This window comes from Squalius cephalus (assembly GCF_949319135.1).
Source record: "Squalius cephalus genome assembly, chromosome: 23".
Taxonomy (NCBI): domain Eukaryota; kingdom Metazoa; phylum Chordata; class Actinopteri; order Cypriniformes; family Leuciscidae; genus Squalius; species Squalius cephalus.
The window spans coordinates 20,975,788-20,999,706 of NC_137144.1; the positions used below are offsets into that span (position 1 = coordinate 20,975,788).

Consider the following 23,919-nt stretch of genomic DNA (forward strand, 5'->3'; position numbering starts at 1 on the left):
CTGTGTCAGCCTAATAGCACACCTGTGAGTCCTGCTATAGCTTCTGAACACCCACTCGCACTCATTAAGATTGACCTGGGCTGGTTTCCCATCGTAAGCCTAAGTTGATAGAACAATTGCCACCAATGGTCTCTACGATCAACTTAGGCTTACAATGCTTTTAGGAAACACAGCCCAGAACCGCAGAACCTTTTATTGCAATCACTTAACATTGTGACTGCTCATTTGATGTTCTTTTCCCTCTATTTCTGACACTGCATTAGCTTAAGTTGATTGTGGTTACTTGAGTTCTGATCTTAAAGGGATAGTTCACCCAAAAATGAAAATTCTGTCATCATTTACTCACCCTCAAGTTGTTTCAAACCTGTAAGAATTTCTTTTTTCTGCTGAACACAAAAGATATTTTGAAAAATGTCTGTAACCAAACAGTTGATGGACCCCATAGTAGGAAAAAAAAAAATACTATGGAAGTCAATGGGGTCCATCAACAGTTTGGTTACAGACATTTTTCAAAATATCTTCTTTTGTGTTCAGCAGAAAAAATAAATTCTTACAGGTTTGAAACAACTTGAGGGTGAGTAAATGATGACAGAATTTTCATTTTTGGGTGAACTATCCCTTTAAGTCTATGTCATTTAAAAAAACACATGTAGGCTCTATCAAATCTCATTAGATGAGAGTTATTGAAAGTAAACACTGCACAGAAAAACTATTTTGAGGGGTGATCAGAATCCTAATGCACACTAACAAGAAGGAAAGGAGGGAGATGGCGCCCCCTAGAGGTACTCAAACAATTTGTCTACTAAAAATGTTTGAAACGTACCAATAAATAAACACATGAATAAATAACAAATTATTTAGTTCAATTAAATGTAATTAAACATTAAAGTATTTATTTCTGTATGTATGTGTAGTTTTTACATTGTAAATATTTTAAACAAATAATATTTTAAATAATATTAAAATATAATCGTATAATGTTCAAATATTATGTAATATTTATAATAATATTATTTATTATATCTTTATGTATAAATATATATTTAACGTATCTATTAGTCAGTTGATCTCACATGGTTTGTTGTTTCCCCTGCAGGTTTGATAGTATTTCTAGGAATGATGTTTGGAGCATTTTTTTGGGGTGGCCTGGCTGATAAAGTGGGCCGACGGAAATGTCTGGTCATCGTCCTGGCCATGAACTGCATCTCTGCCTTCTTCTCCTCGTTCGCCCAGGGATACGGCTTCTTCCTGTTCTTCAGGCTGTTCTCTGGATTTGGGTAAGCTGGAGGGGAAAAAAGCAAAGAAAGAAAGAGAAGGAATGGTATATCAAGAAAAAACACTTGGGTCTGCCCTCCACCTTCGAAGCCATATAATTGCATGATAATAAGTCATTGTTTTCCATTGGAGCTTGAGCCCTACTGTAAATCAGGCTTGTCCAGGCTCAGGCCTTTCTCCCTCGGCTCAACATCTAATTTAAACCAAGCGAGGCTGGGCAGTAATTACAGTAGGCTACTGATCCACAGGGGACTCTCAATCTAGCTGCCTCTGGTAGTATTTTCAAGCAATAAAAGCCTAAGGGCTGTATCCTGACTTTAGAGTTCTCCTCAATATGCTCCCGTGGCCATTTATGGAGGTTTTGTGAACGAGGTTTTCAGGTATATGAATAATTGCATTGTAAGATGACTGCTGTCCTGTGTTTTCTTGCAGGATCGGGGGCTCCGTCCCAATCGTGTACTCGTACTTCTCTGAGTTCCTGCAGATGGATAAGAGAGGAGAACATCTCAGCTGGCTCTGCATGTTCTGGATGATGGGGGGCATCTACGCCTCCTTCACAGCCTGGGGCATCATCCCTCGATATGGTACAAACATATACCTTGTAATTGTAGAGCGGTGTAAGGATAAAGTTCCTTTTTTCCCCCTTGTATTTATGTTTATTGCTTGTGTTTTGCTGTATTTCAGGCTGGGGTTTCAGTATGGGCTCTGAGTTCCAGTTCCACAGCTGGAGGGTATTTGTGTTGGTCTGTGCTCTCCCAGCAATAGCAGCTTTTGTTGGGCTAATGTTCATGCCTGAGAGCCCACGCTTCCTGCTGGAGGTACATAACTATATTTCATCTATACAAAAGCTTTGTTCAAAGACCTAGTGAGCTGTCTCGCTTCTTACTACCTACACAGACGGCATCATAACCCGTCATAAGTGATCGATTTGGAACATTCTTGATAGGCTGCAACTCACTCCACACAAATCTTGAGCTAAGTTTGACATTAGCATGATGCTAAGTTAACCAAGTGATACTCTAATAAACAAACCCACAGCACACATGAATATTAATGAGGGTAAAATAATATTATTTTAATTACACTATTTATTTCAGTACTGAGTGAAAAGGTTTATTTACAATCAAGATTTCACCTTTAGCTTATTTTTCACAAGTCTTATATGCAGGATTTTAATTATGCTAGGTTTTGAAACACACAAAAAGTGTATTGTGTATCTTTAAATGTATAAATACAAATGCATGTAAGCACATGTAGTTGTTGCTTGAACTTGTTAAACTATACTACCATTCAAAAGTTTGGGGTCAGTACAATTAATTTCTTTAATGTTTTTGAAAGAAGTCTCAATATAAAAAAACAAAACAGTAAAAGCAGTGATATTGTGAAATAATAATACTTTTCATTTTAATATTTGACATCATTTATTTATTAATATGATGACAAAGCTAAATTTGGTGTTCAAGAACGCCTTTTTTTTTTTTTTTGAAACCATAGCTAATCCTTTTTTTCCAGAATTATTTGATAAATTTAAAATTCAAAAAATTTAAAATAGAAATCTTTTGGAACATTATACATTTTTCTAATGTCAGTTCTGATAATTCTGACCCCAGTTCTGACCCCAAACTTTTAATGGTAGTGTATGTATCTCACAACTCAAGCCATTATGAGTAATATTGACACAGCTGTGAGAAAACAATATCTGTCTCTTCCAGAATGCTAAACATGATGAGGCCTGGATGATCCTGAAACAGGTTCATGACACCAACTGGAGAGCCAAAGGAGAACCTGAGAGAGTGTTTACTGTAAGTTTAATGATTTTTAAGAGCTGATTTGATGTTTGTAATAAAATGTAATGCAATTATATCTACTATGATAACATGGTGAAATCTGTCTTTTACCATAATGCCTTAAAAATATTGAATAATTTTTTCCAGGTAACTCATATCAAGACTCCAAAGACACAGGAAGATGAGTTTATTGAGATTCAGTCTGCAACTGGAACTGCTTTCCAGAGATGGGGGGTTCGAACTTTGACACTGACCAAGCTGGTAAACTAAAAAGCTAACAGTTCAGTTGACCTTAAGTTATTCAGTGTGTAATCTTAAAATAAGCTATTTTTGTGTGCAGGTCATCAAAAATATTTTGTCCCTCTTGGGTCGTGATCTAAGACTCGCTACTCTGCTAATGGCCATCATATGGTTCACTATGGCATTTAGGTAAAGCATTTTTACTAATTCCTAATTAGTCTTGATTTCTGAAACACTGGTGGTAAATGTTAGCACCTTTGGTGTCAGAAAATGGAACTGCAATACCAGAACACCCACTCTCTCAGCCATTGGTCAGAAAAACAGATAGTTCCTCCCCCAAACTCACACCATTGGTGGAGTATTCACACTTACACTATACATTTAATTTCTTGTCTTTCTTGTGGTATATTTCAGTTATTACGGGCTTTCGGTGTGGTTTCCTGACATGGTCAAACACCTCCAGCACGAGGAGTATGAATCCAAGCTGAAAGTGTTTCATCGGGAGAAGGTGGAGCATTTTCATTTCAACTTTTCCTTGGAAAACCAAGTCCATAGAGAAGGAGAATACATCAACGACAAGTACGTTGACAGAAACACCATCTGCGACGTCTGTTATCCATGAATGCTTTTTTTTTTATTGTCAGTTTCTCAATGTGTGTTGTGGACTTTCATGCAGATTCATCAACATTGAGATGAAGTCTGTGAAGTTTGAAGACTCCTTGTTCGTGGACTGCTTATTCGAGAACATCCGATCCACAGAAACGTTTTTTGAGAACTGCACCATCCGCAGTACCGTGTTTAACGACACAGGTAAGAGATCTTACCCACTATCCAGAGTTGTTTTAGCACACTTGGCCTCATGGTTTCTTAATTTCCACAGACTTATATGAAGAAAAGTTCATTGACTGTACATTTGAGAACGTCACTTTCTTACACAACAAGAAGGGATGCCATTTAGACTATGAGGATGAGAACGACGTCCTCATCTACTTGGTCAGCTTCTTAGGCAGCTTAGCCGTGTTGCCTGGAAATATCATCTCAGCACTCTTCATGGACAAAATTGGACGAATCAAGATTATAGGTGAGCTTACCCTGCTGACAAAGTTCTGTTAGAAGACGTTCTGGCAAGGTTCTCCTTAAGTTACGAACAAATGTTCTTCCAGTTACATCAATAGATCATTTGTTCAAAGTTATCTGGTCTTTAATAATGGTCTTAAAACATCAGCGCTAAAAAAATATTTATACACCATTCATGGAACGTTTGTTTCTTAAATGTTTTAGTTGGATGTTCGTCTAAATTTTTTTAAATGTAACCATTTGTTTCCGAACATTCAAAAACATTCAAAAGTATACATTCCCATAATGTTTGCAAATCTTTATGGGAATGTTGGGGCGACGTTTTGAACGTTCAGGGGACATTCAGAAATTACTTTTTCAGAACTTAAAGGGTTAGTTTACCCAAAAATGAACATTATCCCATAATTTACTCTCCCTCAAGGCATTCTAGATGTATATGAATTTTGTCTTTCAGCCAAACAAAATCGGAATTACATAAAAAAAATATAATGGGAGTGAATGGCACCTTAGATTTTGAAGCCAAAAAAAGTGCATCCATCCATCATAAAAGTAATCCATTCGGCTCCAGGGGGTTAATAAAGGCCTTCTGAAGCAAAGCGGTGCGTTTTTGTAAGAAAAATATCTCTTTTTATAACTGGCTTCCAGTAAAGGCCATATGCGAGTCTAGTTCCGGCGAAAGAGTGACCTATATGACCTATGCCTTCAGAAGTTATTAACACCCTGGAGCAGTATGGATACCTTTTATGATGGATAGATGCACTTTGTTTGGCCTTCAAAATCTAAGATACCATTCACTCCCATTATAAAGCTTGGAAGAGCCAGAATATTTTTTTATTTAACTTCGATTGTGTTTGTCTGAAAGAAGAAATCATATACATCCTAAGGCTTGAGGGTGAGTAAATTATGGGATAATTTTCATTTTTTGGTGAACTCACCCTTTAAAGGGAATGTTATCAAAACTTTCTTATATGTTTTTGCGGTGTCATCCATATTTTTAGATCTAATAGCTTGCAATCTGTCACTAATGTTTTTTCCAACCAAGACAAGCCTGTGAAAACCACTTTTTCTTCTTTCTACAGGTGGTTCGATGCTTATTTCTGCTGGATGTACCTTTTTCCTTTTCTTGAGCTTTAGTCAGGCAGCCATTATAGCCTGGCAGTGTCTGTTTTGTGGTGTTAGCGTAGCAGCATGGAACGGCATTCAAGTCATCACCGTGGAACTCTACCCAGCTTCAAAAAGGTATATAAAATACATGCCGCATATTACACACTACATGTCATATTATCTAGCTTTGTTATTTCGACTTTGCAAACAATGGTACAGATAGTTGGGCTTAATGAAATAATAGTATAATTGTTTGTTAAATTTTCTTTAGTACAATTTACTTTTAGGGCAATTAAAAAAACTACTGTCAGGATTTCCTAAAGACAGGCAATGAGGAATTAGCTATTCAAATGCATGAAAACGTTATTTTTGTGCTTGACCATGACCTGTCAGACCACTAGATTTTTGGGCGTTTTTTTTAATGTTTAAATGAATCATGCCATGTGATGTTTGCGCTAGTCAATTTAGTGCTATTTGTGCTATTTTTTTAGTGCTCAAAAAAGGTGGTAAAAGATGGTACAAATATCAATGTTGAGCCTGACATGACACCCAAAGAACTTCCCACTCCCATCGGCGCTTTTTTTAGATTGTGGACGTACACTAATTTGCCATTCAGTAAATCTGGCCCTTAAAGTAGTAAACATCTTTTTAATTCCTGTTCTCAACGTTTCTTACAGAGCCACAGCGTTTGGAGCCTTAAATGCCATTTGTAAGTTGGCGGCTATATTGGGAAGCTCAATTTTCGCGTCATTCGTTGGCATTACCAAAGTCATCCCCATTCTTCTGTCCTTCGGTGCTCTGGTCGGTGGTGGACTGGTGGCCCTGAAACTGCCTGAGACCAGGGAGAAGATCTTGCTGTGAAAATCTGAAGCTGAACGTTTGGTCCAGGCCGTTCTATATGACTATTAGTGTGGAGATAACAACTGCTGGCATGTGTAAAATTGGGTTTATTCAAAAACAAACAAGCAAAATACTAATAATATGTGATATAGTGTCAACAAACTCCAATATTCAAAAAACTACAAGGACCAAATTATGGTTTTACCCCTAGTCAACAATTGATTGATATGCCTGATATTTCATAGACAGTATGTTAAAGGCCTGTTTGGTCATTTGCAACCCCCAAAAAATCTGCTCCAGCTATATAGTTTCAGAAAAGTCTACAGGGAGTATTATAGAGAAAAAACTCTCCAAAGAAAAATTTAATTGTCCCAGATTTGCTTGGAGTAATCTGAGTCATGGAAGTCTCAATCCTGTGCCATTTCTTGGTCAAAAAATTCAGGTACTGTTGAAGAATTTTCTTTTTATCTTATTCCATAGCTTGTAATTTGCTAGCGTCTCATCCTCTGCCTTTGCTTATGATATAATCTCCGCCTGAAAAAAGGCGTATTTCTGTCCTGTGAGTTTGCAAGTGTCCCACTGTATGTCAAGAGACTGATCTCAATGTGTTGCTGTACGTTCGGATGCTCGGTGCAGAATGTGCGCTTATGTTTGTTAGGTCACTGCGGAAACCATTACGTGTGCTTCCTCCATTTTCTATTTTTGCTTTATTGACTGTAAATCGCCCAATCTGGCGGAGTACCTTACAAAGCTAGCCTCATTTTTACCTTGCCTTTCACTAAATGTGTTGTTTCTTAGTGCTCTCTCACTCTCTTTCTCTACCGCCCTTTTATTTTATTATTTTGCATCCTGTGAATCCTGAAAAAGTGGAACGGTTTTGTCACTTTGGACTTAAGCTTCACAGAGCCACATATCTGTACTTGTTGTTGACTGAGTTGCATGTGTGTAACTTACAAAGTAATGTTTGTGTCAATGTGCTGTCTGGATGATCTAATGTATGTCTCACTGCAAATAAAACCGGTTAGATCATACTAGTCATTGGAAACCTGTATCATTTCTGTTCGACATCAATGAGCCGGTTATAGGAAGGACAGTACACCCAAAAATAAAGAATCCATCTTAATTTAGTCACCCTCATGTCTTCCCAAACCTGTATGACTTTTTGTTTTGTGGAACACAAAATAATGTGGAATACAATTAAAGTCAAATGAGCCCAATATTGTTTTTGGACCCCATTGACTTTCATTGTATGGACAAAAAACGGTTATTTTGTGTAGAAATGAAGTCAAACAGGTTTGGAAAGACATAAGGGTGAATGACTACTATCTATTATAAAGCTGTCACCGAACAAAGCTATGGATGTTATTACTGTTTTGCTTTAAAAATCAATACATGCACCAGAATTAAATTTATACGCCTGAAAGATTGGACCGGTTGATAGGTTGAAGATAAACTTTAGAAAAGTTGATTAAAGGCTGAATAATTCAATGAAAACCTCTTTCTTGTCATGCATAATTAACAATAAACTCTGCATAATACATATTTAGCACTCCGTCTCCTCTCCACCAGTAAGCTGGTGTGTGGTGGGCGTTCTGGCGCAGTATGGCTGCCGTCCTATCATCAAGGTGGATGCTGCACATTGGTGGTGGTTGAGGAGATTCACACCTTCCATATGTGCTTTGAGTCCCCAGAAAGCGTTATATAAATGTAACAAAATAGTATTATTATTACTTGCTTTTTCATTTTAATAGCATATTTATTTGGAAATATTTTCTGTCTGTCACAGAAATAATTTTTTTGTTTGTTTTCCATTCTGGTGTTTTTGTTTTGTGTCTGTATATTATGAATTTTAAAAAAACATGTGATTTGCACAGTGATTTTTTTTTTTTTTTTTTTTTTTTTTGGCTGAAAACTTTCCTCTGCCTGCCAGCTCATTTTGTCCTGGGGTTTGAGCAACTCTGTGAAAGATGTAACAACAAGACATGGGAAATGGAGTTGGAGCAGAGTCCCTTTTTTTCGCTTGGTTGAGAGGTTTTAGTTTGTAGACAAGCTATTCAGCTCTTACGGTCACTGGAACAGTGGAAGTGGGTGGGAAAATATGCAAAAAGATGAGTGCAAAGATCATTTTACATGCAGATTCTGGTCAAAAAATGAGTGCATAACAAATACTAGATTGTTGATAGTTTTTGCACATTGGGCACCACATACTTGTGTCGTTCTCACAATGCAATGTCATGTTTCTCCTGATTTGCAGCACCTCTGTCTCAAGATATTTTGTTTTGATTCACACTCAGGGTGCAAAATGCTGCAGGCCATGAGAGGAGGAAAAAAAAAGAGAAAACATTGTAGTTCCCATGGGAAGGTTGAGAGGTTGATTTGGATAAAAGTTGTTGCTTTAAATGGTAGGATTGAATAGAAACATGGGCCTTAATAAAATAGTCATTTCTTTCCTTTTGAGATTGTGAAAAGATGAACGCTGTGGTCTTATAAGACTTTGAACTAATAGATTCTAACTGTCTCGCTCTCCATGCCTCTGAGGTGCCAAAGATCACCACAGTCCTGGCACCTCTCGGCTCTCTCGAGACCAGGGTACGGAAAGTTCACAATCACAAAGGTCATACCAAGGCCTTGAAAGGACAAGTCATCGTGCAAAAACTCAGATGTTAGCTGAGATGTCTCAACAACCTGCTGCAACACAAACTATATTTGCCGGATTAGTAAAAATACACCATTCAAAAGTATAGGGTCAGAAAGATATTTTATGTTTTTGAAAGAAGTCTCCTATGCTCACCAAGACTGCATTTTAAAATACAGAAAAAACACTAATATTGTGAAATATTATTACAATTTAAAATAGCTGTTGTCTATTTTAATATATTTTGAAATGTAATTTATTCCTGTGATGGCAAAGCTGAATTTTCAGCATCATTACTCCAGTCTTCAGTGTCACAATATGCTGATTTGATGCTCAAGAAAAATTTCTTATTAATATTAATATTGCACAGTTTGTATATATATTGTATATATATATATATATATATATATATATATTAATATGTATATATTCTTGTCACTGGCCATTACTTTGGGAACCTGATATCCTTGCACTGTGCATTAGGTTATATTGATGTTAAATCTTTTATCTGTTTTCTCCCCTACTGCAGAGCGGCAAATAGATACTTCTGAAAATCAACTGATTGTATTAGTTATTGTTGAATACAGTGGCTTTAAGTGCACTTGAGTGATTCTGAGAAGATGAACTCTTGACTTGATCTCGGCGAGGTCACGGAGACTCTCGTGAACTGTGTCTCACAGGTTTAGCACCTATAGTAGTTCTCAAGGTGCCACTTCGAGGTGCCAGTCTAAACAGTGGCATCTCAAAACTCCCACACACTCACCCACACACCTTCAAAGAGTCCAAATATGTAGTCAATAGCTTTCTAAGGTGTTTTCAAATCACAAGTTATTGATTTTGAGTGTTTTGAGCCATTTTATAAATTTGAAATTAGCAGCACATGTTGCAGCACACTATGCTAATCAATGCTAATGCTAATCAAAGTTTACAAAATGGAATCTAAAAGCTTTTAACAGTCTACAAATCAGTGGGATTTATTTCTCAAAAGTCTTTTCAATGGCAGTATATTAATGTGATGGCTCTTAATATTGTTTAGCCAGCCTCATTAGCCCAGTTACATGTGTGGTGTGAAATTCCATTAAAGGTTCACACAGACAACTGACCAGTGGACTTCCCTTTAATGTGACCCATTAGAGGTGTCGTTTAACACCTTGGCTGTGAGAGAATGACCCAAGCCTCTGTCCCCTTACAACTGTGACCTATTGACCACACATCATCGTCTGTATAATGGTTTCTTAATAATCAGAGAAAGCAGGGTATAGATTTATCCTTTATTTGATAATCAATGGCTATAAAACTTTGCATTAGGGAACTTTCTTGTTATAAATTATGCCATGTTTATTTGGCATAAAACTATAAAAAAAAAAAAAAAGTTTTTATTTTAAGTATGTACATACGTGTGTATGTATATATGTATGTATGCATGTATGTATGCATGTATATATATATATATATATATATGCATATATATACACACACACACACACACACACACACACATATATATATATATATATATATGCATATATATATACACACACATATATATATATACACACACATATATATATATATATATATATATATATATATATATATATATATATATATATATATACACATATATATCGTATGTAAGCTTATAGATTTTACATATAACATTTCATATTTATTTATACTCCATGGGGAATTTGAAATAATGATAGATATGGTACAAATAATATTTATTTTATTTAAAAAATATATCATGTGATCATATTTTCAAAAATATTTGTGACTAATTATTCAAAGTTGACCATAGGACAGCGGCATGTGATATACAGTGATAAACATTTTTTTATAAATATAAAAAAATATATATATATATGTTATCATGTTATTGACTACTGTATATTTTACTTGTTTATTGACTACTGTTGACTGTATACTTTACAGTATTTTTGCTCTTTTTTTTTTATTTGCCAAATGCTACTTAGCATGAATATTTTTAATGAACCACTTTTTCACATATATTTCAATACCACTTTATCATGTTTCTATTTATGGATTGAAAATAATCCAAATACTACTGGAGATCTTGATGTTAAAAACAGAAGAAAAAAAAGTTGATGCTGGGTAGGGGTGAAAAATCACACATTACCTGATGACTCATATCTGTAGGTTCCCACATCGGGACTGGACTTCTCTCCCTCTCTCACTGTAGTCTGGTCTGAGACAGACAGTGGTGGCCTGGAGAGGCCTGTGGAGGTGTCACTTCACACCTCTGAGGCCTGAGGCTGGTATAAATCCTCCCTCCAGCAAACCCTCCAGCATCACTGACCCTCTCTAACCACACAGAATGGACGTGTCTTCTCCACTCCTCCGCTACTTCACACAGAACTCCTGGAGCTGCCCGAGCTCAGACTCTGAGTTCTACAACATCTCATCTCCTGAGGCAGTGTCTCCTACCTCCTACGTGGACTTCTCTCCTTCAGCCCAGCTTCAAAACAGTTCTTCTCCACCTTCCAGAGGTGCCAAAGCACCCGTTTCGGGTTCATTACATCAGGACGGCGCATGTTCCCGTGTCGGAACTAGAAGAACGCGCTCCAAGAACCCTAGCAAGCAAAGACAGAGTGCCAGCGAGAAAGAGAAGCTCAGAATGAGGGACTTGACCAAAGCTCTCAATCACCTCAGGACTTACTTACCTCCTTCAGTGGCTCCTGTCGGCCAAACCTTGACGAAGATCGAGACCCTTCGCCTCACTATCCGCTACATCTCCTATCTGTCTGCTCAACTAGGCCTCAGCGAAGAGTCTCTCTGCCAGATGAGGGACCTTGGAGCTTCTAGATACCAAGAATCATCTCAATATCAGGGCAATTCAACGCCAGAGTATTGGGGATTCAGCACATCACATCAAGAACTGTGTCAAAGCACCTTCAGACCTTCAGAGCATGTCTTGAGGCAAACAGAAACGGATTGTCATCAGGTTTTCATGGAAACACCTGCTTATGATGATTCCTTCAACTCCAGCTCAGAATCTCTTCTGGCCAGCCCTTTGTATGCAGATACAGCCACAACATACCAGGTGTGTACTTTGTTTATGCATATTGCGTGATTTATTGTTAATTCAATTTTCAAATGTGAATATTTTGCTTTCTAAATGCTGTATAAAATACTTACCATCTTTTGTCCTCTCTTTTTAGGGCTACAACAAAGCCGTCCACTATCCGGTTGCTCCGGAATTCTGGGGATAAAACTCTCAATGGACTAATATTTAAAACTTTTCAAATATTTTATTTTATGGACTCCGCTGTACAGTATTTAATGTATTTTAATATATTGTATTATCTTATTTTAAGATGTCTATTTTAATATTATATATTTTGTATGTTATCATGTATTTTGTACAAAAGTACTAATTTATTGATATTTATAATAAAACATTATCTAAATGTCAATGTTTTGATTTTGTGTATTAATTTGAAATTGAAAATGAAATTAACTTTTTACTTCAAGATTTTAATTATAAATAAATAATAAAGGTTTTCACTTTTTAAAATCAACTTATATATATATATATATATATATATATATATATATATATTAGCATTTGACTGTTAAATTATTAAAATGCTAAAAGTTGATTTTATATATATATTAAATATGTTTGCCTATTTTAAAACTTTAAATGTAGCCAATAATAGGCTATTATTTAACATAACAATTTAGCATTTTTGCAATTCACTTCAATAATTATTGATTTGAATATGTTCTCAAACCTATTCCAGAATGGCAACAGGAATCCCTGTTTGTTGGAGATACAGTATGTCTAATTGCAGAATCGTAGCACTATAGACCTTATTCACAGCAGCGCCATCTTTGATTCATAAAGAGAGACTGTGACTGTGATGAATAGACATACGTCACTTCAGTGGGTTGTAGCCTACTGTTGTTTAATGTGATTTTGGATTGTTCTCCTGAAGAAACACTGCAAAAATATCTTTCCAAGAATTTCAGTATAGACAAAACAACGCCAGACAACATGAGTTGTGGAAAATTATAAGTGATCTAAGAGATTTAGCCTACACTTGATGCCATTGAAAACACGGCAAGTCTATCCCTCACAGCCACGCTTTCATAGTTAGGATGGAGCTTACGATTGCCTAACCCTGCACAACCACAAACCCTAACTTCACTATAACTATAAGCTCCACCATAACGAATGCCCAACCTCACCCACCACTAAAACAATAATATAATCTCCACCCTAACTTCCGGTCTGAGACTGCTGGATGGCACTGCTGTCCTGCTGCAGTTGGTTAGTATTGGTTTGTTTAGTTGTGGTGAAATGTCTAATGTCTCCATAAGATGGCGCAATTTTACAGCCACAAGCCACATGCAGCTGCACAGTGCACAGCAATGTTTTTATTGCATGACTCCTCCTCCTCTTCATGTCATTCGAAATCACATACTTCCTAGAAGGTGAAAAACATTGTGTGAAAAAAGAAGTAGGCCTATGTCAGAATTCACAGTAGGCCTACTCAAAAAAAAAAAAAAAGTTGGCTAAAGGACCCGGATGATACTACTTCTGTCGAGATTCTTAAGTGTGCATATGATGGGCACTTTACTATCCCATGAGGCTGCGGGAGAGAATTAAAGAAATCTAAAAAAGGCCCCAGTGACAGGCAGTTACAGTGCTAATGGAGAAGCTTTGAGTCTCACCGTAGTCATTAACATGCAAATTACACCCCAAATCCTGATAATGGGCTTTTGCAGCCAGTATTAACCACAGATTCAAGCAGATAAAGTTAATTTAATATGCAGTTAAAACCCAACATAAAGAAAAAGAAAAACAGCACAGCACAGTTGCTTAAGCAAGATAAAATTGAAATATTATGATCCCTTTTTTGAGGGTTCAATGCTTCCTAATATATAAAGGCAGCTATATGTGTTCATGTATAAAGATTGTGAGAAAATTAAATGAATAAATATATTAAGTGTGATAAAAAAATGTTCTTCAAAACATGATATAATTGACTTTTATTTGTTATTAAAAAGCCAAAACACATATAATCTGAAAAAAAAAAAAAAAAAATTTATTGACGACAACAATATGTTTTTCTTCCCAATATTTGAATAATTTCAATTCAATTCAACTTTATTTGCATATGACTTTTCATATTTTTTTTTTTCAAAGCAGCTCATATTGAGTAAGCTGAAGGCGACAATGTCTAGAAAAACTCCCTAAAAAGATACTATTCTTGAACAATTGTACATCAAGAACGACATTTAACTTTTACATCCTTTTTTACATTATTATTTTACACACACACAAAAAAAAACCCTTTGAGGCCCTCTGGTGGTCTAAAGGACTAAATGAGACAGATAGAAGTTTCTTAAAGGGATAGTTCACCCAAAAATGTAAATTCTGTCATTATTTACTCACCCAAGTTGTTCTAAACCTGTATGAGTTTCTTTGTTCTACTGATGAACATAAAAGAAGATATTTTGAAGAATGCTGGTAATTATATATTTTTTTTCTTATCGGCTGGTAATTCTGGTCCCCATTGACTTTTATAGTGGGCTTTTTTTTTCCATACTATGGAAGTCAAAGGGGAACCACAAATGTCTGGTTACCAATATTCTTCAAAATATCTTATTTTATGTGAAGATATTTTTGTTCTCCATCAGAACAAAGAAACTCATACAGGTTTAGAACAACTTGACAAAATTGTAAATGATGGTAAATTATGATAAAGATTGGTAAATGATGACAGAATTTAAATTTTTGGGTGAACTATCCCTTTAATTGGAACATGTTTCTCTCCAAGCATTCTAAAATAGGTATATACCTTTATATTTGGCCAGGTCAAATAATTAGCAAATATTTGTTTAAATATTTGAATATTCTAATCATCAAAAGCGCTCATTCTGCTTTCATCTCAACATTTATTTTGTTTTTTAAAGCAAATGTAGTTTAAAATTTGCTAAATAAATGTCTAATTTCAGCATGTTTAATGTCTCATTTACATAATTAAATTGCATTAATATATTTTGACTCGAGATATCGTCCATTAAAAAACTCAAATCAGTCAGAAACTTAAATACAGCTTGTATCTTGATCAGAAAAACTGGGTTAAGAAATTATTAAAATATTATATGTAATAATTTTTTAGTATATTATACATTACGTTTTCAGATTACATTTTCAGATTACATTTTCAGATTACATTTATCAGATTACAAGTAGCTAAATTATATTTAATACTATTTAAACTCTACTATACAAATAAAACAAAAGAAATAACATGATATTCCCAAAGTCTTTCCAGCTCATTCCACAAAAGCCTCACCGTCAGCTAAGCACTAATCAGGCCTGTGCAAATAAAAGCTCTTCTTAATGAACTACAGGTCAACAAAAAAGAGCATCTCGCACCTCTAAGTCTGGAGTGGATGATCCCGGCTTCAAAAGCCTGAACTTCATGCATCCTTATCTTCATAATCCTCTAATGCGAGAGGGGTCGGGCCGCTGCATGCGTTTCAGGACCGTCCCGAGGTGCGAGATACTGAGTAATTAGAACTAGGCCTCTGCTTTAGATACCCTTGACCCTGTGACTGATATGCTAATGTGCAACTCAATACACAGTTTACAGAGCACTGGGAGGAAAGGATTTAGACAATTTAGTTGTTTACCTCAAATCAACATTTAACCGAGGATAAGAAAAACACTTCACATTGATGTGCTAATCGACCTTTGATGCTTTAGGAAAAACTAAGACGCTTTGAAAAGGGAGAAGTCAGCTCATTTGCAGGGAGGTCTGAGACTTTAAATCAACATTTCGGTGAATTAACGGTGACCAGTGACATTTTTAATGAGTTGAGCGCACAATTTGTGTTTTTTGATGTTTGCGTTGCGTTTTTAATCTAGTAGACCGTGTTAAATGCAAAAACCATGACCATTTTGTCAGATGGACATTTGAAAGCCCTTCTGACCTCCTAGAACTTTCTCATTTTTTAATGTCATTTCTTCTGATCTTGTCTCAGATCAGTGTGTTGTCTGGGAACAGTCCAAATCTAATTATTTGAGGTCAGCACGGGGCAGGAAGGAGCAAAAAGTGACACGTTGTGGTCTGGGAACCATTTCCTCAGAGCTACTCACACTGAAGCTGTAATCCACAAGCCCAGGCCTGAGGAAGAGCTCACCTTACACCTCAGAGAAGAAAACAACAACTGCATATACAACCAGCAATATTTCATCTGGCTTCAAATCGAAAAGCAGATGCGTCTTAAACAGCGATTTTGCACTAGTTGCGTTTTAATTATATTGTCATTTGAAGTAAAACTGAGTTAAGTAAAACTGTGTTTTAAGAATCAACCATTTCAAATATGCCGTTTTTAAAAAAAAAATTATATCCTTCTTGAGTTCCCATGAGGTCATAAAAGGTAAACGTCAGTTGTCTAAACAAAAACCTGTGAACAACTGACAGATTACAGGCTACACACTTCATGAAAAGATGTGTTACTCTGAGAGAGCAAGTATTTTATAAAAAGCAGAACTTAAGACATTTAAATTTATTAACTTACATTTACAACAAATAATAAACAATTTTATAAAGAATGAATGCATAAATAAAAGTGGTCATGGTAAACCCATGCACTCTAAAAAATACTGGGTTGTTTCAAGTCATGTTTGGGTCAAATATGGACAAACCTAACAGGTTTTAAAAAGTTATTACAAATCTAAACCAAAGGTGGGGTTTGTCCATATAATATGGGTTTAAACAATTTTTTAGATTGTACATTATGCCACTCTAAAAACTGCTGGGTTGTGTTAACCCAATTTTGGGTCAAATATGGACTAACCCAATGTTGGGTTAAAAAATGCAATTTAAAAATGGACAAATTGCATTGGTTACATTAAAAATGTGGACCAAATTTCCAACACATTTTCCAGGACATTGTTTTTTGGTCCCCATGAGGAAAACAGCTTATAAATCATACTAAATTTAGTTTTTTTATGTAAAAATGCAGAAAGTTGTGTGTGTGTGGTTCAGGTATTCCCTACATTATGGGGACAAAATGTCTAAAGATGGCAATATTTGAAACCCTTGACATTTTTTCATCACCGTGAAGAAAACAGCTTATAAATCGTATTAAATTGTGTTTTTTGACTAAGTTTTCTGTGATAGGTTTAGACGAGGATAGAATATACAATTTGTATAGCATTAAAATCATTATGTCTATGGAAAGTCCACATGAAATATGAAAACCCAACATGTGTGTGTGTGTGTGTGTACCCTTAGAACGGTTTAATCCATAACAATGTGCTGATTTGTTTAAATCTGTTGGATTATTTAAAAAATTTGATTTCTAATGAAATTTGACTTGTAATGTGGAACCAAATAAAGTATATAAAATGTGTGTGTGTGTGTGTGTGTGTGTGTGTGTGTGTGTGTGTGTGTGTGTGTGTGTGTGTGTGTGAAAATTAAGTGCAAAAAAAAAAAAACTAAATTAAACAATTAAAAACAACAAGACCTGCCTAACGTGTTGTAAACATGGTGCAACATGGAACATAAATTTGAATGGCATTGTTTTGTTTGCCTAGCTTTGCATTGCTAGTTAAAAAAGGAACTTATAAATGGATTTTTTTTAATGATGTGACATGTAGTACTGAACTTAAATAAATAAAAATAAATGAAAAAACTCATTAATTGTAAATGTATCTTGAACTTGTCCTGCACCGATGAATGTTATTTTACCACCTCCCACCTGTGCTTGAAGTGATGTGAGTTTTCCCAGAGACCCCCTGCCCCTGGTGTGACGTCTCTCCACCGCTTTGAAATTCTTAAGCGCCTTGTGGAGGTGCAACATCACACCTCTTCATCCTGGATATATTGGGCTTCTGCCTCCAGCTCTTTAGCATTCACTCAGGTACCAGAGAACGAGAAGGAAACATCTCCTCTGCTGAAAGATCACAACCATGGAGTTTAACTTCTCTCCTTATATGCTCCAGGGAGCCAAATTCCAGTTTGAATCACCTACCAGCGTTGATGCTGGGTACTTCAGTGCCTGTGGAAGTCTTTCTCCGAGCTCCTCCATTGATTCTGGATGTTTTTCTCCTCCTGCGAGCTGTTGGAGAGCTGGAAGACAACTGGAGGCTGCAGGGAAGCCCAACATCGACTGCATACCTGCTAAAAAACCCAGAGTAATTCTTCCAGCTGAGGGAAAGAGACGTTCCAGGTCCAAAAACCCTGGAACGAAGCGTCAGACGGCCAGCGAAAGGGAGAAGCTCAGGATGAGGGATCTGACCAAAGCTCTCCATCACGTCCGAAACTACCTACCTCCTTCTGTGGCTCCTCCTGGACAAACCTTGACCAAGATTGAGACCCTTCGCCTCACTATTAGCTACATCTCGTACCTTTCTGCTCAGCTGGAGCAGACTGAGACCTCCGATCATGAAACATCACCAAGATGCTTCTCACAAGATACTTCAGAAAGGCTTCAGACTGAAGCCTGGTGTCTGGATGGGCCAGAGGAACACGTGCAAGACAACGTCCAGAACTGTCCAACATTCACAGCCTTCAGTGATTCAACACAACACATGGAAAACAACTTTCCCTCTACTTCACACTTCAGAGATGCACAATCCTATATGGTAAGGAGGCTTTTCTTTACACTGATACTGAATGTTTATTTAATAACGACTAAGAGTTTTATTTGTTTGTTGCACAGTGATTTAATTGTGTGCTGAATTCCCTTTTTCTTCTTTTAACAGTTTCCCTGCACAACAACACATGCTGCTACATACAGCCATCAGTTTTATCAATGAAGAACACAGAGAGGATACGCCAAAAGCAAGACTTTATTTGTTTGTTGCATTAATTATTTGTAATTATTTATCAGATAACATATTTTTCTACTCAATACATTTGTATATATTGCTTATTTATTTTCTTTTTCAATTAAATGCTTTAAAATATAAAAAATTGCATTTTCTTTGTTTTTTCCTCATACATTTTTGAAAACACAATTCAAATGCTGCTATAATAAAATAATTTTAGTGAGCACAAATACAAAAAATGCTTGGGATTTTTAAACTTCGGAACAACTGGTTAAAATTCACTGCAAAAAGAAACAATGAATTCATTGGCAACTACACTGGTAAAAAGGAACCATTTCTATTCAGAAATTTCATGTCAATTTCACCAATAATACAAAGAAACAGCAAGTAACACATTGAATTAAACATTAGTAGAAAAACTGAAATAGGATTTTCATGTAGAATGTATAACTAACATTTTTTTACAGTGTATGGTGAAATACTTTTGGGATTTCATGGCATAAATGTCTAAAATTATTTTCTTTACAGAAGCAATGATATGCAGGCAATGCTATGAGCATCTGTACAAAATGTTAAAAAATATTTGTTTGTCATCACAAGATTGAATATGTACTGAGTTATTACTGTTACTATTTTTTCCTTTTTATAATAATCCAATCATCTTAATTTTACAATTGGAAGAGGTTCTTAGTTCATTTACTTAATGCTTCAATCATCTGTGTAACTTCCTCTTGTGCTTCATGTGTTGATTTTGTGTCAATGCTTCCTTCAGATGCTGAAAATGAAATACAATTTTGATTTGTCAACAGAATGTGCAAATGAAAACTAATACATTATTAAATTATAAAATAAATATAATATTTATAGCATCCAGTAATCAACTGTAATTGTAAATAATAAATTTTACTCTTTACTGCACTTCGATGTGATAATAATACAAATATTTAAAGGGACAGTGTGTAACATTTTTAGTAGTTAATTATCAAAATCTGTGTTGCCCGTTCACAAACATGTCCTTTTTCATGAATATTTACCACCACCATCAATTCCAAGTATTCCTGTAGGCTTGAAATTGTACATTTACACATGCATAAACGGTGGAAGATGCTCCATATTCAGGCGCCATCATGAAATACGTTAGCCGGTAAGGGACATACAGGATATACTGCCTACTGCTCCGCCTTTCGCGTTTTCCCCTTTCTGCTAATATCGTCGCTTCGTGGGACTCGGCAAGTTTGAAGAAGGAAACATGGAGGACCACACATATTCCAAACCCAAATTTCAGGGACAGGAGTCTTCTTCGCCCAGATAAAGGAACAGGATAATGCAAAGAGCAAAAAACCGGCATCACCAGAAAAAAAGAGTGAACATTGGAGCTGCCTTCCAAAGATGGAAAGACCTAATAAAGGAAAAGGGGATTGAAAGAGATGCCGAATTTGCTTGCTTCCTTCTGGACAGGTAGGTAATATAATAGTCTGAATTCAAAATGTTTATTTCATTGCACAATCGTCTAACAGTAGGTCTGTGCTTTCCACTGCGTATTTGAAACAGCTCTTGGGATAGGTGACGGTGGCAAACGATTAGACTAGCAAGTTCAAGCTAGTTTAGCAAACTGGCTCTCAAATGTTTGTGATAACGTTAGATCATAGCTAACAGAGTAAATTACCGTGCTCCTACTTGCAATGAGTAATAGTACCAGAAGTGTTAGTTTGTTTGTTTATTTATTTATTTATTCATTAATTCATTTATTTTTTGCTTTGTCTAGGCTACTTTGCATAGCCTAATTTCGTTTATAGTCCTGTGGAAATAGTTTGACTTGCATACCCACAAGCTAGGTTTAATACTTGTTGTTTGTGTTTGAAACAAACAGGCAGAAATCATAGTGCGTCCCCTCATTAGGCCAACCCTTATTTTTCACGAATGGGTATGCCTAATTTTATGATTTTATCAAAATGGATGAAGTCGTGGATGACATCTTGGCTTTTTGAAGCGTGAAGGCTACAGTACCTGTAATACTTTGAACTGCGTGGTGCGAGAGAGTTGATTGCAATATATTATCTCAACTCTAGATGGGGGAATTTCTTACACACGGGACCTTTAAAACAAATTACTTACTTGAAGCAGAGGAATAATCACCTTTAGATGATGCTAGAACATGAAGGAAAGTTAAAAAGCATTAATAGAAATTCCTTGAGGATATATCTAGGGCTGCGTCTGAAATCGCATACTCTCTTGAGTTTGTATACTTATTTTGAACAAAGCAACTTCGCAACCATTACAAAAGTATGTTCTATGAGTGTAGTATGAATGTAATCTGGATCATGTGACCTGCCAGCGTCAGTTGAGTTGTTACACTGCACGCCATTCACAAATCCTCTACTGTGGCCTCATGGGATAGTAAAGTGTCCATTATATGTGCACTTCAGAATCTTGCCGGGAGTAATAGGTCATCCGGGTACTTTTTGCCTACTCTTTATACACTGTAAAAAAATTCTAACCTCCCTAACTCAAATTTTTCTAGTGACTGGTCACATCTAAATTTTTCAATTGTCCCAAGTGAAATTCTGTAAATTATAAAATTAAATTTACAGATTTTCACTTGAGCCAATTGAAATTTACAGAATTTCACTTGGGCCAATTGAAAAATTTAGATGTGACCAGTCACTAGAAAATTTTGACTTAGGGAGGTTAGAAATTTTCTACAGTGTATTTTGCACATACTTGTTTTGTCACATACTGTTTTTCGCCACTACTGTATAGTAAGGAAATATGCGACTTCGGATGCAGTCTAGGTATTTTTCATTCCTTCCAGAGTAGATCCTACCTGCTCGTCTCCTCCTGTGTTTATATATGACGGCTCCGATCCCAAACACCACCAGCAGAGCCAAAACTATCAGCACTGGGAGAATCACTGATTTAAATGGTTCACCAGGATCAAATTCTGAAACAAACACATTAAAAAGGACACAAACATATGACAAACACTACTGGAAGATTTTATTATTTTCTCAAAACCAAATCATTACCTAAAGTGACGTGCAGTTTGTTGTCCAGACTGAGGTGTGTGGCAGAGCAGCTGTATTTGTGTTTGTCTGCACTGATCTCCAGACTCTTCCTCATCTGGTACGTCCCGTCACCATTGGGCAGCAGATCTCCTCCAGTGATCTCATGATCAGATACAGGCTGTCCATCTCTGAACAGGGTCAGGTTGATGTGACGAGGGTAAAATCCTGTTGCCAAACAACTCACACGAAACCCTCCAGAATCTGAGTTTGCTTTCTTGATCAGTCTGACTCGCGGTTTCACTGTGGAAAACACGAATCATGAATATGGGAATACACTCATTTATGATACAGTTTTTAGCATTCAGTAGACCTACAATTAATGTCTATTAACATTTTGTGAAGATTAAGCATCTGTTCACTCATAGAAAAAGAAACAAGAGAGACTGAATGTTTTTAAGCTAATTTTCAGGCTATCTTTTTGTGTGCCTTTCCTTTTATCTGCGACTCAAAAACAAATCACAAAATGTGATTGCTTTTATGGGCTGGCAGTGCATATACAGTAAATTCAGGGGAGAAAACAGTAGAATACCTTTCCTCTTCCCTTGAGTTGCTCTCTGTTTAAGGTAACTCCTGAGAATCATTGTGCAGCCTGGGTAACCTATATTTACATTGTGCCATTTGTATATCTCCAGAAGTAGTGTTGATGGTTTTTCTATGCTTTGATGTGTGTACATGTCATCAAAAACACGCATTTCGTCTGTAGTGGAGCCATTAAAAGCAAACTTAGTAATCATTTGCCCGGGTTTGTCATTGTCCAACACTTCACACATACTCAGCATCTGAAAAACTACAGGACCTGTTTAGATCGAGAAGGATATCAGATGTCAAAACACACTCCAGCATCTTATTTCATGACTCACTGACCTCATGACTCCCAAGATCAGTGCTTTAAAAGATTATGATATTTGTCTCAATGAACTTACCTGCTGTTGTGTTATGAAATTTTCCTGCAAGTCTATCCAAAATAAAAGGACGTATATTTTTCTTTATGCAATGACTTATGTAATCAATCTCCTCATCTTCATTTGTTGTATTTCCTCTTGGAACGTAGCTGTTCGTCTCTGAATCAAAGTATCCAACTGTAATGTCATCCAACATATATAAAACACTAAATGCAGGAAATGGCGTCTCTCCTTCAATGTAAGTTATCAGCATGCAACAGGAGTGAGAACCTGTGAGAAAAGGTATATATATATATATAAACATTTTTTTTTCAGAATCTGAGACAAAGGCAGTGTGATGAGATCCTAAAAAAAAAATTAAAAAAAATACGATTGTGTAAATGTGTAAAATAAAAGGGTTGTAAAAAATGAAAATACATAAGAACTTGTGCAGAATCTGGTTCAAATGCAAATTCTATGAAATCCTACCTGTAAAAACAGCCGATGGAAATGACAGCACACAGAGGAAAACTAATAATTTCATGTTGTTTCGTTGCTAAAACACATCTTTCTCTATACAGACATTTTCAGTATGTGTCAGGTAACAAGGTTTGTAACAAGTTAAACAAGTTTGTATTTCCTGGAACCACCTTAACCTTTTTTTAAGGTTACACATTGTTTCACTTTTAAAGAATAGCAATGTACAAATGGTGTTAAATCACAATTTTACTTAAATCTCAGATATATACTTTTAGCACAGAGGGATAATTGTGGAAGAAGCATTAAAGTAACTGAGAAAATACACAGTCATTTTTAATAGCAAAGTGTAAAACATCATAAATAATCTTAAGATAAATAGTTGCTTTATGAATACTCCACTCTTCAGCGATTTGACAAATACAGTGATTTAAATGCGTTTTGGCCGTTCATTTACATGACAGTGGCGTTTCGGGGGACTGAAAACAAAAACTTTTGTAAACAGTTTTCAAAGTGAAAGTTTTTGAAAACGATACCGTAATCGTCTCCGTGTAAACTACAAAAATGTGAATTTGAGAAAACAGTGACAGCATGTGCATAGGTATTACATGTTTAGTCTATAGACGTGTAGTTTCTTTACAAAGTGACATCGCCATCTACTGGCCTGGCAGCATAATCATTTTAGTGAATCCACGTGAACGGGATCGTTTTGACATCG

The 23,919-nt window shown here is 36.0% G+C and overlaps 3 protein-coding genes across 6 annotated transcripts in view; 2 read left to right on the top strand and 1 right to left on the bottom strand.

Annotated features, from left to right (window-relative positions):
* The window catches only part of sv2bb (synaptic vesicle glycoprotein 2Bb), a 29,808-nt gene extending 22,443 nt beyond the window's left edge, over positions 1-7,365 (top strand). For both annotated transcript variants that reach the window (XM_079859134.1, XM_079859135.1), the window contains exons 3-13: positions 1,097-1,277; positions 1,708-1,859; positions 1,960-2,093; positions 2,988-3,077; positions 3,210-3,323; positions 3,403-3,491; positions 3,717-3,881; positions 3,979-4,112; positions 4,183-4,383; positions 5,459-5,618; positions 6,161-7,365. In XM_079859134.1, the coding sequence (XP_079715260.1) occupies positions 1,097-1,277; positions 1,708-1,859; positions 1,960-2,093; positions 2,988-3,077; positions 3,210-3,323; positions 3,403-3,491; positions 3,717-3,881; positions 3,979-4,112; positions 4,183-4,383; positions 5,459-5,618; positions 6,161-6,344 (1,604 nt within the window). In that variant the 3' untranslated portion in view covers positions 6,345-7,365. The remainder of the gene's footprint in view (positions 1-1,096; positions 1,278-1,707; positions 1,860-1,959; positions 2,094-2,987; positions 3,078-3,209; positions 3,324-3,402; positions 3,492-3,716; positions 3,882-3,978; positions 4,113-4,182; positions 4,384-5,458; positions 5,619-6,160) is intronic.
* A 3,866-nt stretch (positions 7,366-11,231) lies between these two features.
* Positions 11,232-12,205, top strand: mespbb (mesoderm posterior bb). The gene is made up of 2 exons (XM_079859136.1): positions 11,232-12,022; positions 12,141-12,205. The coding sequence occupies exons 1-2, from the start codon at positions 11,297-11,299 to the stop codon at positions 12,189-12,191; spliced, it is 777 nt and encodes a 258-aa protein (XP_079715262.1). The 5' UTR covers positions 11,232-11,296; the 3' UTR covers positions 12,192-12,205.
* A 6,458-nt stretch (positions 12,206-18,663) lies between these two features.
* On the bottom strand, positions 18,664-23,323 carry LOC307151008 (class I histocompatibility antigen, Gogo-A*0201 alpha chain-like). Of its 3 annotated transcripts, XM_079858735.1 has the most exons (7): positions 23,214-23,323; positions 22,767-23,015; positions 22,373-22,639; positions 21,805-22,083; positions 21,603-21,719; positions 20,894-20,926; positions 18,664-19,553 (listed from the first exon to the last, which is right to left on the bottom strand). In XM_079858735.1, exons 1-7 carry the CDS (start codon positions 23,266-23,268, stop codon positions 19,471-19,473), a joined length of 1,083 nt encoding a protein of 360 aa, XP_079714861.1. In that variant the 5' UTR covers positions 23,269-23,323; the 3' UTR covers positions 18,664-19,470. The 3 variants fall into 3 exon arrangements, with proteins under 3 accessions (XP_079714861.1, XP_079714863.1, XP_079714862.1); XM_079858737.1 differs by lacking the exon at positions 22,373-22,639 and having other exon boundaries at positions 23,214-23,320; XM_079858736.1 differs by lacking the exon at positions 20,894-20,926 and having other exon boundaries at positions 18,789-19,553; positions 23,214-23,320.
* Positions 23,324-23,919: the final 596 nt, after the last annotated feature.